The following is an 18,294-nucleotide window of genomic DNA, read 5'->3' as shown; positions in this document are numbered from 1 at the left end:
GGACTGTTGCCATTGCTTCAGGTGAACTTGTTACGTCTATCTTTAGGGTAGACGTTCTGAAATTACGTCTGTCAGCATGAATCAATATGCTGGTGTAATTGAGATTTCAGGCACTAACGGCAGTGACCATGAAGATTTGATCTTCTGGTATATAATGCCATGTAATCTGGTAAACGGGTACCAGGTTACTGGGCGCCACACCTCAGGAGACAATAATCATGATAATATTGTCACGATCCAATACAGTTTCCAATCCAGTCACTTCTGACACCAGTAGTCACGTGGTAGGGTGACTATAGACGGACTTTGGATTTGTAACCGGATTTATTGACCGCTTACAGATTGTAAGTACAAGTAACTACAGCGCTGTCTTTAATTTACACACTTTACAATTCACTTCAACACGCACTAATTCTTCTCAGTCTGCTGTGTCTTCACAAATCGTTGTCTAGTAACGGCTTTCAAAGCTGTAGGTTCCTCAACTTCAGTGTTCACGCCCTCACTCACCGGCGATTGTCTCTAAACTAACTCAACTCTAGACTTGTCCTGCTTACAACACTTCAGCACGGACCGCATACAGCACACCACTTCCAACAATTCTTCTGTTGTTGCGTCACGAAGCTGTCGCACGGACCGCGTAGAGAACACATCTTCCAAGTTAGTCCATTAGTGCGTGTTTGGAATCTGTTGCCTAGCAACGGGCGGTGTTTACAGAGTCATTACTTAGCAATGGGTCCACATCCTACAGTATCATCTTCCCATATCGTCCGATGCTACAGGACTATAATGTTTTCAGCAGAAAAAGCGTCGTTAAATAATCTAACAATAAACAAATACGCTGCACACAATAGAGAGAAGAAGACAATGCAGATCTGATACAAGTATAACAACAGTTTTAATTGGTCGATTTCAATGTTTACGTTTGACTTTTATGAAGACATGTAGTAACCGTGATAATTTTATGCATATCTAAGAAATTCTATTTAGAAGCTTCCCTTATAGTTTTCTCTTCAGTACACGTTGTTAAGTATAATTCGCGTATCAATGTTACATCGTATTTTCGTACACACAATTTTATAACATGGCCTTCTATGTGTCAGTCAAAGCCACATGTTTCGACTCAGTATGTTCATTGTTTTTATGTCGCTGATTTTTATATTGTACAGCCTATTTAGGCATCTACTTCAGCTACACAGGATTCCTATCTGATGTTCGAGAGAGGAGCCCTGGCTCTACTTGATCCCTATCCCTTTTCTTTCCAGTTCAAAGCAGAGCTATGGTTGACGCTTTCACCAAGAACTGACTACTTTCTTTATAAACACGTACTACATTTTTTCTTCAGTTGGTGCGCCGTGACACGAGTCGGTGTGCCTCAACGCTTTAAATTCATATTTTGTCCTGTACTGTTAGAAAAGAACTACTTTCTTCATCTCATCGACTTTCCTTGCTGTTTGTCACAATTTTGCTGTCCAGACATATTATATATTTCTTTATATCTCTTATATATTTCACTTTTTTTAGAATAGCTATTTTTAATTTTAATTTCGAGTTGGTTTGAATCAAATGTTGAACATATTTTTGATTTGTCATTTCTTCCACAGGCAAGATTTTATACAAGTGCTCGTTTCACAGGGGGAGATATATGGTTTGTTTGGGGATGCTGTCTCTGTGCTACTTAATGAAGCACTACACCATGAAGATATGGGGGAGTGGAGATGTCGCTGCATAGTTCTTGAACTCAGAGCTAGATGGAGTTGAGTGGTCAGCTTCACGCCTCGGCCACTTTACTCCTGGAGAAAGAGCACCCATTATTTTTTTTATTTTTTTTTTAATTCGCTTAGTGGCGGTCCACTCGGCACGACGGCCACTGATTGGCCTATTATACCTGCCCAGGGTGATTATGATGATGGAGAATTCGGTGGAATGAAGATTGGCAGGAGAAACCGAAGTACTCGGAGAAAACCCATCCCAGCGCCACTTTGTCCACCATAAATCCCACTTGACTAGACCCGGGATCGAACACGGGCCGCCGCGTTGGGAAGCCAGCGACTAACCGCTTGAGCTATGGCGCGGCCCACACAGCACCCATAGTATAGGATGCTGGGTGGGCCCCAGTGCCGGTCTGGATGCTGTGAAATAAAGAAAAACCTCTTGCCTCTGCCGGCAATGGAAAATGATTCATTTGGACATTTTGAAAATTCCAAAACATAGATTTCGACGAAAAGAGCTGACAGATGTTTGTCTCAATCCCATTCTAAACAAATTAGTTATAACGTGAAACAAAATCAACATTCTTCGCTGTAAATATATGTAGTTGAAGGTGTGATGTGTCGAGGCAGTGAAGGAGAACCAGACTTAGCGCTTAATGGCTTGTTTTCTGTTCCCCAAATGCAGATTATTCTATCCGAGATGCTACTTAACAATGCTTATTCAACTGCCTAAGTTGTGTAACGTATAATTATAGCATAACTTTTAATGACGCATTTGAAGAAAAAAGTAAGGTAGCGATTGTGGTCTACCCCTGAATTTTCCTGTAGAGGCTAAGGAAAATCATGAAAAGCCTTAGGATATCCGACAGCGACTGCAGCTTTCACCATTTCGGTTACAACGACTGAGCAGTCTGGTATAACGGTAACAATCTAGGTTTGTATTCTAGAGGCGATCGGTTCGAATTTCGGAAGGGGCACTGGTTATACCAACTGAGATTTTCGTGATTTTCCTCACTTCCTCCAGGGCAAATGCCTGGCTAGTACCTCGATTAGATCACGACCGCTTCCTTCCACATCCTCTCCGACTCATGATTCATCAACGCTATATAGCCCAGGTACTGATGGCGCCGTAAAAATAATCCGCAAGAAGAAAAAGACTGTAACTAATACAAGTATTGACCGCCATGAAAATCTCGAATCTCGTCCTAACGCTACGTAAGGACTGCAGTTGAGACAGCTTCGTTAAATGTCTAACCACACCCTAAATTGACAGCCATATTGCTGATGCTACAACAGGAAATGCAGGGCGAGGAACACATAGTTCGTGTAGCAGAGTGTACATTTGCTTCTGCTCTTCGCCAAATATAATTAGATTGATCAAGTCAATGAGGATGAGATGGGCAAGGCATGTAGAACTAATAGGAAGAAGAGGAATGCATACTGGTGGTAAAGCCAGAAGGAAAGAGACCACTAGGAAGACCAATTTGTAGGTGGGTGGACAATATTAAAATGGATCTTCGAGAGACAGGATAGGGTGGTATGGACTGGTTCGATGAGGCCCAGGATAGGGACCAGTGGAGGGCTCTTGTGAACACGGTAACGAACCTTCGGGTTCCATAAAATACTGAGAAGTTCTTGTCTAGCTGCACAATTGGCGGCTTCTCGAGAAGGGCTCAGCTCCATGGAGTTTAATTTACGTTACAGTTGCCGCTGTGCTTAATTAAGCACCACATCATGAAGACGTATGGGGAGTGAAGGTATAGCTAGATCATGCTGGAGCTCGACATTAGATGGGGGGGGGGGACGAGTGGTTAACTTCACGCCCCGGCTGCTTTACCCCCAGGAAGAGAGCCCGCGGTGTGTAGCATACAGTGAGCGTGGCAACCATAAGGCGCTAATGCAACAGGCTCTTAATTTTAATCAAGAGGACGTGTACTCACACACAATGAAGCCAATCAAATCGAATTAAGGAAGATTACAGAGGCTGCCTTGTAAGATGTACAGAAAACGTGGCAACAGGGTTTGATGTCGTAAAATGAGGGGACTTTCTTTTCAAGCGTGCAGCATCTTGTGAACACAGACTAGAAACCTGGCTGAAACCGACACACGCATATACACAGTGTAGCGAAATAACTCTGCTGCTGTCGCGGATGGAATGTACGTGTCTTTGTGCCAACAATCCCGTAAGCAGTCGGATCGAAAGTTGCAACCCACCTACAAGAATTGTTTCTACAAGGTGACAACAACCACCTGTTTTGGTTGATCCAAGTACTTTGACCTTCTGTTTTGTCTGATACCAGGACATTTACTACAATCTCGATGTTCTAATGAAGGAGCTAGACACATATTTGTCGATATGTAAGACGAACAAAATATCCTGAGGCGAGACCAAACGCGTGTGTGTATGTATGTGTGTGAGTCAGTGCCAAGTGATGGGACAGTGGAGTGACGAGGGGGGAGAAGTTCTTACCTCAGTGCTGCCATGCGGTACACGGCCAAGCCACTAATAGTAGATGCCTGCTATAGTATTGTGGTGGTTGGACGTTTGGGTTGTGGCACTGCTTTTGCTTAGCTGGCCAGTGGAGAATCCGACTAATAGCCTGAAGTAATGTGACATGTGAACACGAATTGAACAGATATACAGTGCAGTCTCATAAGGCTTTCAGGTGGTTAAATAAATGGTGGTAATTCCACCATATTTTCATTCGAGTTTGTAGCCAGTACCAAATATGGGAAGCAAGTTCCAATGGTGAAACAGTGAGACAGATTGACAGGTTTGGCAGGAATGTGCGCCGTATCTCCGTGTGTAGTGCCGATGGTTTAATGATGACGGCCACACTGTCTCGGAGTGCCGTGACCTGATTCGTTGGAATGTCCTCTTAGCTGACAGAAATGTCGTGGGACAACAGCAACAGCAATGCGAATCTCCATCCACGCTATCGACTGCCGCGACCAGTATCGACTTCACCTCGTGCTAGTACATTCCCGCTATCAAAAGATGGCACAACAGGGACTTCTGGTGGCCGACTGCACAGTGGATCAGCAAGGTAAGGGCGTGTTGAAGGTCCCAGCCGGTCGTTCTGCAAGTATAGAATTGCTTTTTTAATATCTTTCCCAGTTATTCCGGCATTATGTGTAGGTAAACATGATTATGTATTAGTTTTGTGCCCAGCATTATGTTGGATTGGGAAACAGAATGTCGAGACTGAAAGCCTGTATACATGACAATTACTGAGATGGGAGAAGCAAGATGAATGTGCCTGATGAAATTTATGTAACGATATAGCATCGTCTGCCGAGGTGCGAAGATTCATTATGAAGTGGGAAAGCTGGCAAAGGAAGCATTCGAAACCCAAGTCAGCAAGGTCGCTAAGCGTCTCGTAATAGCGCCGTGTTTCGTTATGCTGAAAGGGCCAATCTCGCGCCAAGAGTAGCTCAGGTATGTTTACAGGGGATTTCCCAAACTCTTTTTGGACCACGGACCATATATTGCGTGAATTTTCTTTGGCGGATCGCCCGAAATTAAATGAAACATTTTAAGAAATTTGAATTTAGTCAGCAGTTATACTTCCTGAGAATTTTAAATTGAAAATAATACCACGATTTTGCGTTGTAAATAAAACGTTTAGTTGTGCATAAATAAAAGATAATGACTCTGAAGATGGAAACAAGGCATTTAAATTTTTTCTCGGACCACTAGTTTGGAGAGCTCTGGGACACTTAAACGGCCGTTTTTTTTTTCGAATTTTTAACGACGTTTTTTTGAATTGTTTCATTTTGGTCCGTTACACTATCAATCACAAAGTTAATAGAGAGTCCGTCGAGTGTAACAATTTGTAGGTCACTTTTTATTATTATTTCTGCCTTACATGTTTCGGTTTGACACAACCATCATCAGAGGCACTTCCTATAATTATGGAAACACTGTCGCTGTTTTTTTGATGTTCACAATTATGTTTGTCGTGCGGACGCTGCTATGATATGTTGACGTGTTGACAGCGACAGTGTTTCCATAATTATAGGAAGTGCCTCTGATGATGGTTGTGTCAAACCGAAACATGTAAGGCAGAAATAATAATAAAAAGTGACCTACAAATTGTTACACTCGACGGACTCTATTAACTTTTTAACAACGTTCTTTCGACAGCAAGGGCTTTGTAGTATCAAATGAGACTTCTTCAGGAAGGAAGCAGCCATGACATGTTTTAATGTACTCTCCCTATGTTTTACTGTAGGAAGTGGAGTGAACCACCATTGGCTTAAAAATGATAGGAGTTGTTAATTCTGTATATAAAAGTTTATTGATTTTACTTTTACTCCCCACAAATATTAATATGGTAAAATTATGGGGGTGAGATTGACAGAGTGTGTAGTATACATGGGGGGATGATAAATGCATACAGAAGATTGGTTGGAAAGCCTGAAGGAAAGAGACCATTTGGAAGGCCAGGACGTGGGTGGGAAGATGATATTTGTATGGATCTGTGGGGCATGAGGGTAGGGATTGGATTTATCTGGGTTTGGATAGGGATCAGTGGTAGTTCTTGTGAACGTGGCAATGAAACTTTGTTTCCATAAAAATCAGGGAATTACTCGATTTACTGAAGTAACTGTTAGCTTCTCGAGAAGGACCTCCATGGACTTAGTTTTGTTTAAGGAAATATGTAGTTTAAGTGAAAGCTGCTAATTTACCATTTTAGTGGCCAAAATCTGTTTAACTTCTGAATGCACAAATTAATAGAAATACATTTTAACTGTAAAACTTAAAGTTAAATAAGTGTATACCTCAACAATTTCAGCATACAAGTACTTAATGAAATTAAACCATAGACAATATAATCACAACTAAGTGTGTGGCTTAAAGTTCTCCAACAAAAAGAAGAAAGTAAAAAAAAACGTATAAATGAAATAAATTACAAATTGTTAAGAATGGACCAAGTGCGAACACTCTGTAAGAAACATTAAGGGTTTAAAAGACAAGGAAAAATACAAACCCCTAACATTATTCCTTTTTTCAATTTTGAAAGTAGTTATTACTGTATTTTAAATTGCTGAAACCAAAATCAGTAACCTCAGTGATCATTCAGAAGCATAAAAAACACAGCAGTGAAAATAATCTATAGCGTAAATAAGGCCCACACAGCAATAATATCCAAAAACAAAAACAAGTCGACACTAACCGTATCAACATTCGTTTATTGGGCACTAAACAAATGTTGATACATTAGTGTCGATTTGTTTTTGTCTCTGGATATTATTCGGAGCCGGGATAGCGCAGTCGATATATCGACAGGCAAAAAGCTGGACGACCGAGGGATTGGAGTTCGAGTCCCGGTAGGGTCAAGAATTTTCTCTTCCCCGCTTCGTCCAGACCGGCTCTGGGGCCCACCCTGCCTCGTATCCAATGAGTATGGTGGGCTCTTTTCCCGGGGGTAAAGCGGCAGGGGCGTGAAGCTGATCACTCACCAACTCACCACCTAGTACCGAGGTCAATAAATGGATCTATACATCACTCCCCCGTACGCCTTCATGGCGTAATGCTTAATTAGTTAAGCACTGGGACACTTTTAACTTTTACCTAACCTTTGTGGATATTATTGTTGTGTAGCCCGCCCTTTTAACGCTATTTTGTGACATACAACAGGATTCATACCACAAAGAAAATAATATATATATATATATAAAATTATATAAATGAAAATGTACAACTAAAATAAAACCAAAATTAGTAATTCTAATCTCATTGACATAATTAAGAAGCACTTACGATATGAGGGTGATACAGAAAGAGATATAAAACAAGATATTACACTGAAGAAAGCAGTCTTCTGGGATTTGGCACCGTGTATATGTGGTGTTAACCGACGTTCCTCCGAAACGTCGGTTAACACCACATATACACGGTGCCAAATCCCAGAAGACTGCTTTCTTCATAGTCACCGCCGTGAAAGCCTCAAATCTTACAAGATATTAGACTGTTTTGCCTGATATTAGTATGTTTTGATACTTCACTGATAATACTGGTTTTGTAAAGTAAATAATATGTCTTAACCTTTAACTACTTCAGAGAAGTGAAGTGAATCAATTATTATCATGACTGTGATCAAAGAAGATGTAATGTTTTGAGATCGTCTTCATCCAGGCTATTTCAGGCCTGTAAAAATCCAAGCAAAGGAAGTTTGTACGTATTCCAGTAGTGTCAAAGGGCTGCGTACAAGGTTGCCTGAGACACGTCGTGGGAGGTGGTAATGTCACATAACCCTCGCTCCGTTACAGTATGAAACTGGTTTGTATTCATTTTCACACTAGTGAAAAAATATGTACTGCAAGGATTGGTGCAACATAAAACCGGCTTAGAATGGAATTCAAAAGGACATGAATGTTTGTTCTGTTTGGGACAGGTTTCCACATTACACAGCTACTCAGTACATATAAAAAAGTAAAGCTATCCCTGTACCAGGCCGTGAAGGCCCATAAGGTTGTGAGACGTTGCGGGCCCCACATTATCTAGACAATCGGCTCAAAGATGGCGGTAAGGTTGTCAGCCTTACGCGCCGGCCGCGCTTTACTCCCCAGGAATATTCTTTAATTAATTCCTGGTACTCATTTCTGTTAGAGGCTCAGTCGACCCCAGGGCCATAGTGCGGCCGGAAGGATTAGGTCAATTGAAAAAGTCCAATGACCTCATCGGGACTTGAACCCGCGACCTTCCGGCTTGTAGCATAGTGCCTTAGTCAACTATGCTGCCGCGTGCCCCCACTCACTACATATAGAGGAAAGAAATGCCTATTGTGCACCACATATGTATACGTATATGTACATAAATTGGGGGGGGGTGCACGCGGTACCGTAGTTGGTTGAGGGGCTATGCTGCAAGCCGGAAGGCCGCGGGTTCGATTCCCGATGAGGTCATTGGATTTTTCAGTTGACCTAATCCTTCCAGCCGCACTGTGGGCCTGGGGTCTACTCAACCTGTAACAGAAATGAGTACCAGGGATCTCCCAGGTGGTAAAGGGCGGCCGGCGTCTAAGGCTGACAACCTCACCGCCATCTGTCTAGAATGTCTAGAAAATTTGGGAGCCTCGACGTCTCACAACCCCATGGGCGTCCACGGACCGTTACAGTGATAGTTTTCTTTTACCTTTATACATATATAAATCAAATTGCAAGTCATAAATTTTTACAGGTGTGCACATGGGCACTGCTAGGATATTTTTCCAAGAGGGGATAAATGTGAGGCGAGCTAAAGTTGTCCCTGTGCTTAGTTTAATTACGCACCCTGCCGTGAAAACGTATGAGTGGAGGTATAGCTCCACGTATTCGTTACCTCGGCACTGGATGGAGGTGAAAGGTCATCTTCAAGCCCAGGCCACTTTACACTTTACCCGTGAAGAAGGGGTCTCCGGTACCCATTGGACAGGAGGGTGGGTGGGCCCCAGAGCCGATCTGGACGCTATACAGAAGATTAAAATCTTGCCCCTGCAGGGAATCGAACCCCTGCTGTCCACCCTGTAGACCGTCACTATTCCGACTGCGCTTCTACAAGTCTGTCAGAACAGTTGACCAGAGAATTAGTAGTTGATACGGAACGTCGCGGTCCTGCTTCGTATTCCGGAGGATCGGATATGTACTCCGACTGAGGTATATCGTGGTTTTCTCAGTACATCTAGAAAGTTCAAGGTAGTATTTAAAAATTGTGGTATGTTATACGCGGACATGAAACCGCTGTAAAACAGAATTTCAAACAGACAGCTTCTGTAAGAATATAATTAGCTCGGCTCACCCTCCAAGTATCTCCAGAAAAATTGACTGCAAATTATATTCGCGCAAATTCAATTTGAGATGCAGATATTTTGATTGAAAGATAAACGAGAAGTATTGAATGGATCTAGAACTATGTAAGATTTGAGGTTTTCACGGCGGTGACTATAAGGAAAGCAGTCTTCTGGGATTTGGCACCGTGTATATGTGGTGTTAACCGACGTTTCGGAGGAACGTATCGCCTCCATCTTCAGGGTAGAAGGAAAAATATAATAAATCCGCAGGCGAAGAGACCGTGAGAACCGGTACAGGCAGACTGGTGTTGGAAATATACACAGCTGTATATTTCAAACACCGGTACAAGCAGATTGGTGTTGGAAATATACAGCTGTGTACATTTCCAACACCAGTCTGCGTGTACCGGTTCTCACGGTCTCTTCGTCTGCGGATTTTTTATATTTTTCCTTCTACCCTCAAGATGGAGGCGATACGTTCCTCCGAAACGTCGGTTAACACCACATATACACGGCGCCAAATCCCAGAAGACTGCTTTCTTCAGATCTAGAACTCTTTTAATCCTGTATTTGGAAGCTATTTTACATATGTACATATTTTTTACAGTCCGTGTGTTAGAGACATTTCTTCCATTAAATCTGTCACACTGGGGTTCGCGTTAAATAAGCTCAGACGCGGTCCCTGTTAAATATTTTATTGCTGGGAATACGTAAAAGAAACATGTCTTTATTTCAAACGATTCTTCGTGTCTGGTTTTGCTTCAGGGCCTCGTCTCCCGCCGGCTATGTCACCATTGGCTCCATGCGGTACGGAGTGCGCTTTGCTTCCGCCGCAGCCGAGACGCCAGTTTCAAATGAGCGGGAAGAGGTGCCACCTCGCGAGGACGCCGCGAACAACATTCGCCGTCAGCACCGCGACGAAGAAGAGTGCTGCTGTGGCGTCGTCCCGTTGCCGTGGCGCTCCTTCTCTTCTTCCCGGATCCCGCTTCCCTTCGAGGCTATGAATAGACGTGGCGGCATGTTTAGCCGCATAAATAGTGGCGAGCTGGCCCGCGGGCCTGCCAGTGGAAGCACTTCGCAGCTCGAGGATGGAGGAGTGAGGAGAATGCAGCCTCGCCGCCGGATACTGGTTCGCCCCAAACCTGACATACCTGCGTACCTGAAACTCTGCAACTCTGCGTCTTCGGACAGCGACGCCTGTCACCTCATCACCACCGCCGGCTCCGGAGACAATCTGGCTGACGAGGAAGACGGCAGCAACGTGCGCAGGAACACCCTGGACCGTCTGCATAAATTCCGCTTCGGTGGGGGCGGTGGGGAACATGGTAGTGAAAGCGGGGGAGGAAGCAAAGGAAAGAAGAAGGCAGCCTCACGGAGCAGCGACAAAACAGAGCGCTTGCGCGAACTCACTGAGCGACTCAAGGGCGGCAGTTCATCCACTAGGCATCAAATTGCACCTGCCGCTAGAGAGCAGCACAGTAGTGTCCCAGCTGATCGAAGTGTTGTTCCTTTTGACGGTGGTTCCGGAAAATCTGGTGTTGGTGTCAAGGAAAGTCCAACAGCTCGGAGTGGCGATACGACAGACGAGTGCAGTGCCAGTATGAAGGACGATGACATTTTTGACTGTGTTACCATAAGACTTACCAAACCGGAATCGCGACCTATTGTCGGATCTTACGCACAACGCACAATTCCTTTCCGCAGCGCGTCTTTTTCTCAAGTGGACTTCTCATCAGCTGACGGTAAATACACTCGTAGTAATACAAAAAGTAGCCCATTTTCGAATTTTCCGAACCCAGCAGGGGCTGCTACTACTCTTCCACTGTCTGCCACATCTGTGATCGCAGGGGGTTCGCTCACTTTGCCACGCAAGAAGTTACCTGACGTTCCGGCTCTGTGCTCGGAGGAACCTGGAGGCTCTACACCATCCGTCGATTCTGCCGTCGGTTCAGACGAGGGTTATGTGACTACAGTTGTGTCGAAGATTCCCATTGTTAACAAGAGTACTGATACATCTGATTCTGCGCACAAAGCTCCTGGCTCACGATCACTGACGTATCCTCTTCCGAGACGATCTCGGCCAGATGATGATATCCCGTTCAGTTCAATTGATGGAAATGGACTGAAGAGTTTACAGTATGTGACTGGGGGCAGGGAGCTGCAAGAGGTTCAAGAAGAGAGTGAAACCTCCTTGGCAGACAGCCAGCAGTCATCGTACAGTCAGGAGGATGCAGAAGGAGCACAGCCATTACCAGAAGCTGATGTTGATCACGACTGGAGAAAAGCAGAGGAATGCCACCTGACTTGCAACCCTCCTGTGTGCCTCGGTCAGCTGGTAGTTTGTTCTTCGTGTCACGACGATTCTCAACGCACGTGTGACGAAAAACCAGAAGCGGAGTTATCTTCATCTCCTGTACTTCTGGATCCATATGGACATAGTGCACCAGAAAGCTTACACGTACAACATGACACACAAAATACTAGTCAAACCGAAGATAAGTACTGTGTCCGAACGAGTGAAGAAGACAAAATAATGCATTTACCGAGTGATGCTAATTTGTCAGACGCTGTTAAAGTGGAAAATCGGCCTGCGTTGGAGGAATCACTGAGCAGTTGCCAAGAAAATACCAGTGAATTGCCGGAGTGTCTGAATGTATGTTGTGACACAACATTGCCAGATGAGGACACAGGGAAGCTAAGTGTACCACAAGAAAAGGGACAAGAAATTTATGTAACCCAGTGGCCAAATAATGAAGACCAAGATGTAGCTGGTACTAAGGATGTTTCAGAAATCGTGAAGCCGTTGCCTGAAGATGATGTTCAGTGTACAAGTGGTGACTGGCCGAATGTTCAGGCTGAGTGCAACTCCACGGACGATACTGGTAAGAAATTGGAAGAAGGAGACAAATCTAAATGCTCCAACGGCTCTCAGGCTGAAGAGTCGTCCGCAGATGTGGAGGACAATCCGCCGACACATTCAGTAAGCATCGTGTCCCCGCAGTGGCAGCGATCAGAAGAGTGGGACAGTGCTCAGGAGGAGTCACAGAGCCCCGATGAGGGAGGCTGTTCGAAGGGGCAGTGGCCTAAATCTGAACGCTGGTTGGAGAAGCCCAAATTGGTATACCAGAGTTCTGAGGAACGGGAGGACGATAGCACGGCCGTTCCGAGACATTATCCAACCCCAATGCGCGCTGATTCGCTTTCCGAAGGAGAGAGTGATCAGGGTGAACGATGCCCAGCTATTCGAGATTACTCTGCTTCGCCGTCTCCTTTCGCTCCATCGGATTTGTCCGATTCTGAAGGACGCACAGGGGGAGGTCCTTGGAGCGAATCCAGGAGCCCTCATACCCCACGGCGGTATTCTAAACGTCCCTTAAGGGGACCGTACGGACAAATGCTGGAAGCCGAAATGAGTAAAGCAGAGACTAATCGCATATCGAAACTTCAGTTAGAGTTTCTCGAGAAGTACGTGTCTTCACCGCCAAATTCCAACAGGTCTTCGCCAGCCGCCAACGACAGCTCTCGGCCTAGAGCTCTTACCACTCAGTCCCTTGATGATTCGCAGCTCAAGGGAGGATATGGGCGTTCTTCTCTTGCATCAACCCCCTCACGCACCTCCCCCAAACGCAAGGTGAGCGCCAATATCCCGTATTCGGCTCCACACGGTGAGGCACAGAACGAACAACAACAACCGCAGCAGCAGCAGCAGCAGCAGCAGTTTGTGTGTCACCAGCGGACCACCTCAAGCCCGTCACAGTTGGAAGGATTCTCAGGCTCCAGTCCTCGCCCGGAGTTGCTGGCAGAGCTGCTCCGGGGTAGCTCGGAGCGCATGTACAACGGCAATTCAGTGCAGCACGGGAAGGTAAGCAGTTTCATGTGATTGTGCTTCCGTGTAGGAAAGAAATTCCTTGTTTGTTCACCCTCATTTTGTTACTTACTGTTTATTCATACACGGTGTTCTATATCTCTATGACAGAACAAAATTACTGCAATTGTGCTCTAAACGCTGGGGCTAGAATACTAGCATAGACTCGTATTGTAGTCTCACCTGAAGAAAGGCACAGATCTAACTCCCGAAACAACACGTTTATCGGATATACCTCAGAGGGTGGACAGAGGCGTAACACGCTTTCAGGAGAGTGTTAGCATTGGTGTGTTATTATTAGACGGGACAGAGTAAATTGGTGATACTCCTGGTACTGCTACTTGACGGGACAGAGTAAATTGGTGATACTCCTGGTACTGCTACTTGATGGGGCAGAGTAAATTTGTGATACTCCTGGTATTGCTACTTGACGGGACAGAGTAAATTGGCGATACTCCTGGTACTGCTACTTGACGGGGCAGAGTAAATTGGTGATACTCCTGGTACTGCTACTTGACAGGACAGAGTAAATTGGTGATACTCCTGGTACTGCTACTTGACGGGACAGAGTAAGTTGGTGATACTCCTGGTATTGCTACTTGACGGGTCAGAGCAAATTGGAAATATTGGAGGTGTTATTGTTTGACGGGACAGCTGAATTTTAAATTGAGTATACATTTGTTGCTATAATTAATGTAAACATATTCTTTCTCAATCTAGTTAAGATCTTTAGAGTTCAGTTATTTTATTGCAGTGAGATACATGTTCTGTTTGGACTCCAGATATAGCGGGTTGTTACAGCATGAACAAATTAAAATAGTGCCCAGATTCCTCGTTGTCTTATGCGTGGTACCGCGCTCATAAGTGTAATGAATCCTAGTAAGACACAGCGCTTCATCGGGGATGCGGTCCCTGCTGACCACAAGTCAAGTGGTTTCATCAGTAATCAGTGTTATCTGGCATTGCTTGCTTGTGTGAAGATGAGGTGGTAGTTGCTGTTCGTGATTAATGTTCAGAATTCGTATTCACCTGTTAATGTTCATAGGCCTGCACATCGTGATGACCAATGCTGCACTTAGCGAAAGGCATATTTCATTATACATCCCCCCCCCACCAATGTGAACTCTAACTAATGTACAGCTTAGCTAGTTCACGTTATCAGGGTACTGGAAGAATAAACGAAGCATGTTTTCAATTGCCTCATTGTAAACCTCGTTAATTTTCCCTGTTGATTAAGTAAGGCCATGGATGGGCCGCGCCATAGCTCAAGCGGTTAGTCGCTGGCTTCCCACCGCGGCGGCCCGGGTTCGTTCCCGGGTCTGGTCAAGAGGGATTTGTGGTGGACAAAGTGGCGCTGGGGCAGGTTTTCTTCGAATATTTCGGTTTCCCCTGCCAATCTGTATTCCACCCTATGCTCTACAATCACCCTCACCTATCATATGGGGCTGGTACAATATGCCACATGTGGCCGCAGTACAAGGAACTTAGTCCCACCCCACTAGCAATGGATCCCGATCTTTCGTGAGAAGCCACCAGTTGCTCAGCCACTTAAGAAATTACCATCATTTGATGGAACCCGAAAGCTCGTTACCGTGTTCACAAGAGCCCACCGCTGGCCTATGTCTGAGCCAGATGAAACCATTCCATACACCCCACGCGTAGTTTTTCAAGATCCACTTTTAGCCTAATTTTCCTTATTTTGAAAAAAAAAATAAAAGAGGCTTATGAGATTACCTTGCTGTTTATAAGTCTCTGTGCTTCCTCAGTAACTTTTTTGCGTATTCGTTGAATATTCATATGTAACTATCATTGCTAGTTCCGGCTACATCCATGTCGGTGATCATGACCAACCCTGTGCAGCAGAATCACACCTGAGGGATGTCATCCACCCCCGACTCCAGTGTTGGAGAGGGCGAAGTCAGTCCATACCTTACACCCCGCGGCTACCGTGATGGGTATTAAACTGCATACACTTGATGAAATTTACAACTTTTTTCTTGAACTTGAAGGTTGACTACAATGCCGCAAGAGCCCGCTACTGATCCCTGCCCCTGTAAAGCTCGTTTGGGCGCCTAATACTCTTAGAAGTGGCGACACGTAATTGAATGTTCCCAAATAAGAGACAGCATGGCTGGAGCCTGTTAGCTTTACCCAGGAGACACAACGAGGAGGTTCTAAACAAAGCACGGAACAAACATCTAGTGACCGCTCAGTTGTGTGGTGATTTTTCACATCGAATTTGTGGTAAGCGTCCAATCGGGTTATCCCCCACTCCCCGTCGTGGTTGGCCCATTTGAAACCAGTCCACAATCTCATACACTCCCTCAACATCTCACAACCCTATGGACCTCCACGGCCTGTTACAGGGATAGCTTTACTTTTACTTTACTTCCATGCCAGTTGCACCTGTCAAGAGACAGTGAATGATTCATCATTCATGATCACAGCGAAATGTATCGCATTTTCGCTATCTTAGTTTCTGTTTTCTCATAAGTTTCCGGTAACAGTCATTTTCCGTAACAAATCTTTTCCAAACATTATTGATCATGTTGGTGTTCTTAAATATAGATTTAAAGAGTGACAAGGGGAGAGGCTCCAGAGCCATGCTTTTCATGCAAAGTTTCAGAAAAATCGGGCATTTACTGTCCATTAGATCGATATTCTTAATGCAATCACTTGACGGACAGGCATACGCAACTAATTAATAAGTTTATGGAGAAAATTATGCTCCGATCCGTTTGTTTGTAGGCTTTTCCTTTTGCCTGAACTCTTCTGCATTTTCAAAGCATTTTTTAACGATCTCATTGTACAACAACATTGTAACGATGCTGCCTGAGATTATGGTAACAGTGCTCCGACAGAGCGCACTCTAGTTGTAAAGTAAGTAAAGTAAAGTTATCCCTGTAACAGGCCGTGGAGGCCCATAGGATTGTGAGACGTTGAGGGTCTCACATTATCTAGACAATCGGCTCATAGATTGCGGTGAGGTTGTCAGCCCTGCGCGCCGGCCGCCCTTTACCCCCAAGAATATCCCTGGTACTCATTTCGGTTAGAGGCTGAGTCGACCCCAGGGCCATAGTGTGGCTGAAGGATTAGGCCAGTTGAAAAAATACACCTCATCGGGATTCGATCCCGCCACCTTACGGCTTGTAGCACAGTGCCTCAACCAACCACGCTACCGCGTGCCCCTGCACACACACTAGTTGTAGGTAGTATTAATTGTCCTGGTAGATGGATCTACCAACAGTAGTGTTTTTATATACATACGAGTATTATGCCGAATATTTTCATCGTCTGAGGTATACTTAAAATATACGACGTTTTGGAAGCTGGATCCGCTTCCTTCAACAGTGGGGGAAGAATCCTACCTACCCTTAGAAGGCGCTAGTTTCGACCACTTACACCTGATAAGTAAGACGGATTAAGTCACTTTGTTGTCAGATGTCGTTTTCATAAAAGTGCGTATTTAGAAGAGCATCCTGAAGCCTGTATGTTCTATTTCTATTCAGTTTTTGTTGTTGTGGTATTATCATGATTTTGTCCCACATTGAAGTTAGTTTCTTCAGCATGTACGTACGTATTTATAAACTTGTATCCTTAGTAACTTCTACATTTATTTCAAGGCAGACATCCTTAGTATTTTTTACATCTGTTTCCAGGCACACGTTCTTAGGAACTTCTTAGACAGGCATCCTTAGTAACTAATACGATTCTAGAAAGAAAACCATAGTAGCTTCTACGTTTACTTGTAGACAGACGTCCTTGGTAACTTTTACTTTTACTCGTATTTCAAGAGACATCCTCAGTAACTTCTACGTTTATTTCTAGACAGACATATTTGGTAACTTCTACGTTTATTTCTAGGCATTCTACGTTTGTTTTTAGAGAGACATACTTAGTAACTTCTATAACGGTTTCTGTGTTCCTGTTTATTGTGTCTTTGTTCAGTTCGTTACGTGAGCAGCTTAGCTGAGGCGTTCCAGTCACTTCGATCCATTCTAATTGACACGAACTTTCGTAGGAAAATACTCCGTGCAATGCAAGGCGGCCGCACACCAACTGCGTCGAGACAAGCATCAAAACATAAGACAAAAGACGCAGTCTTTCTTCATTCGTGATTCGTCAGCATGAAGCTGACGTCAGCATCATGACTCAGGCCGTTGTTCATAATCTCATTCGTTTCAACTGTGCTCCTTTCTTTGCGGCATGTCGCAGACATCGTGTCTTGACTGTTACATGTCTTGACGCATGCCGGTGTGCGCCCTACCTAATGTGTGTGCTGCTGATCAGTTTTGTCGACCGGAGACTTATATTTGCAGTACAGTAAAACTAAGACCGACGAGGCGAGCAATATTACGAAGGGCGCATATATTTTGTGCGCCCGAAGAGGGAGACTTTTTTTGTTTAGTTCGTTTCCTGTCCCAAAAGCTCTGGCCAGTAGGCCTGACCTCCTAATGAGTCGGTAACCGGATTGCGTCATTTCATCCAGCTTCTAGTACGAACTGCGGAAATGCGCAATTTGTACCATCGCCCACTACTGCAGACGTTCCAGGACTTCGTTTTGCATCAACAGACTCGAAGGAGAGAAATGGCCTTTTGCACTGCTTTAGTTCTGCGTGCGAGGCACAGACGGTGCTGTAAGAGCGACTCCATTACGGCTGCTGATGGTATAACAAACTTAACAGCATCCTCAAGCATGCGCGTCTGTGTTTAATATTTAATATAAAGTTTACTTTAGTATTTGGCGGTCATTATCTTGTAAATAGCACTTGGAATGCGATATTTCAACTTTTCGAAGGCTACATTCTTTTTAGCCAGAAGCATTTTTACAGTGTTTGTTGAAAGTGAAATGCATTTAGTCAGACCTTCGTGTAAAATTGGGACGCACCCAGGATTTCGGCGCACAGAAATGGATGATGGAAGATATCTCTTGGAGAAACAGATT

At 44.5% G+C, this 18,294-nt stretch overlaps 1 protein-coding gene across 2 annotated transcripts in view; it reads left to right on the top strand.

Moving 5' to 3' along the window:
- Positions 1-3,895: 3,895 nt before the first annotated feature.
- The window catches only part of LOC111862762, a gene marked incomplete at its 3' end in the record, with an annotated part of 65,187 nt that continues 50,788 nt past the window's right edge, over positions 3,896-18,294 (top strand). The window contains 2 exon segments of one of the 2 annotated variants that reach the window (XM_023848848.2): positions 3,896-4,756; positions 10,250-13,346. In XM_023848848.2, the coding sequence (XP_023704616.2) occupies positions 4,602-4,756; positions 10,250-13,346 (3,252 nt within the window). 2 annotated transcript variants of the gene reach the window in all.

The sequence above is a fragment of the Cryptotermes secundus genome, unplaced genomic scaffold (assembly GCF_002891405.2).
Source record: "Cryptotermes secundus unplaced genomic scaffold, Csec_1.0 scaffold14, whole genome shotgun sequence".
NCBI classification, from domain to species: Eukaryota; Metazoa; Arthropoda; class Insecta; order Blattodea; family Kalotermitidae; genus Cryptotermes; species Cryptotermes secundus.
Note: the sequence above shows the minus strand (reverse complement) of the source record. Positions and strands in the feature narration are given on the sequence as shown.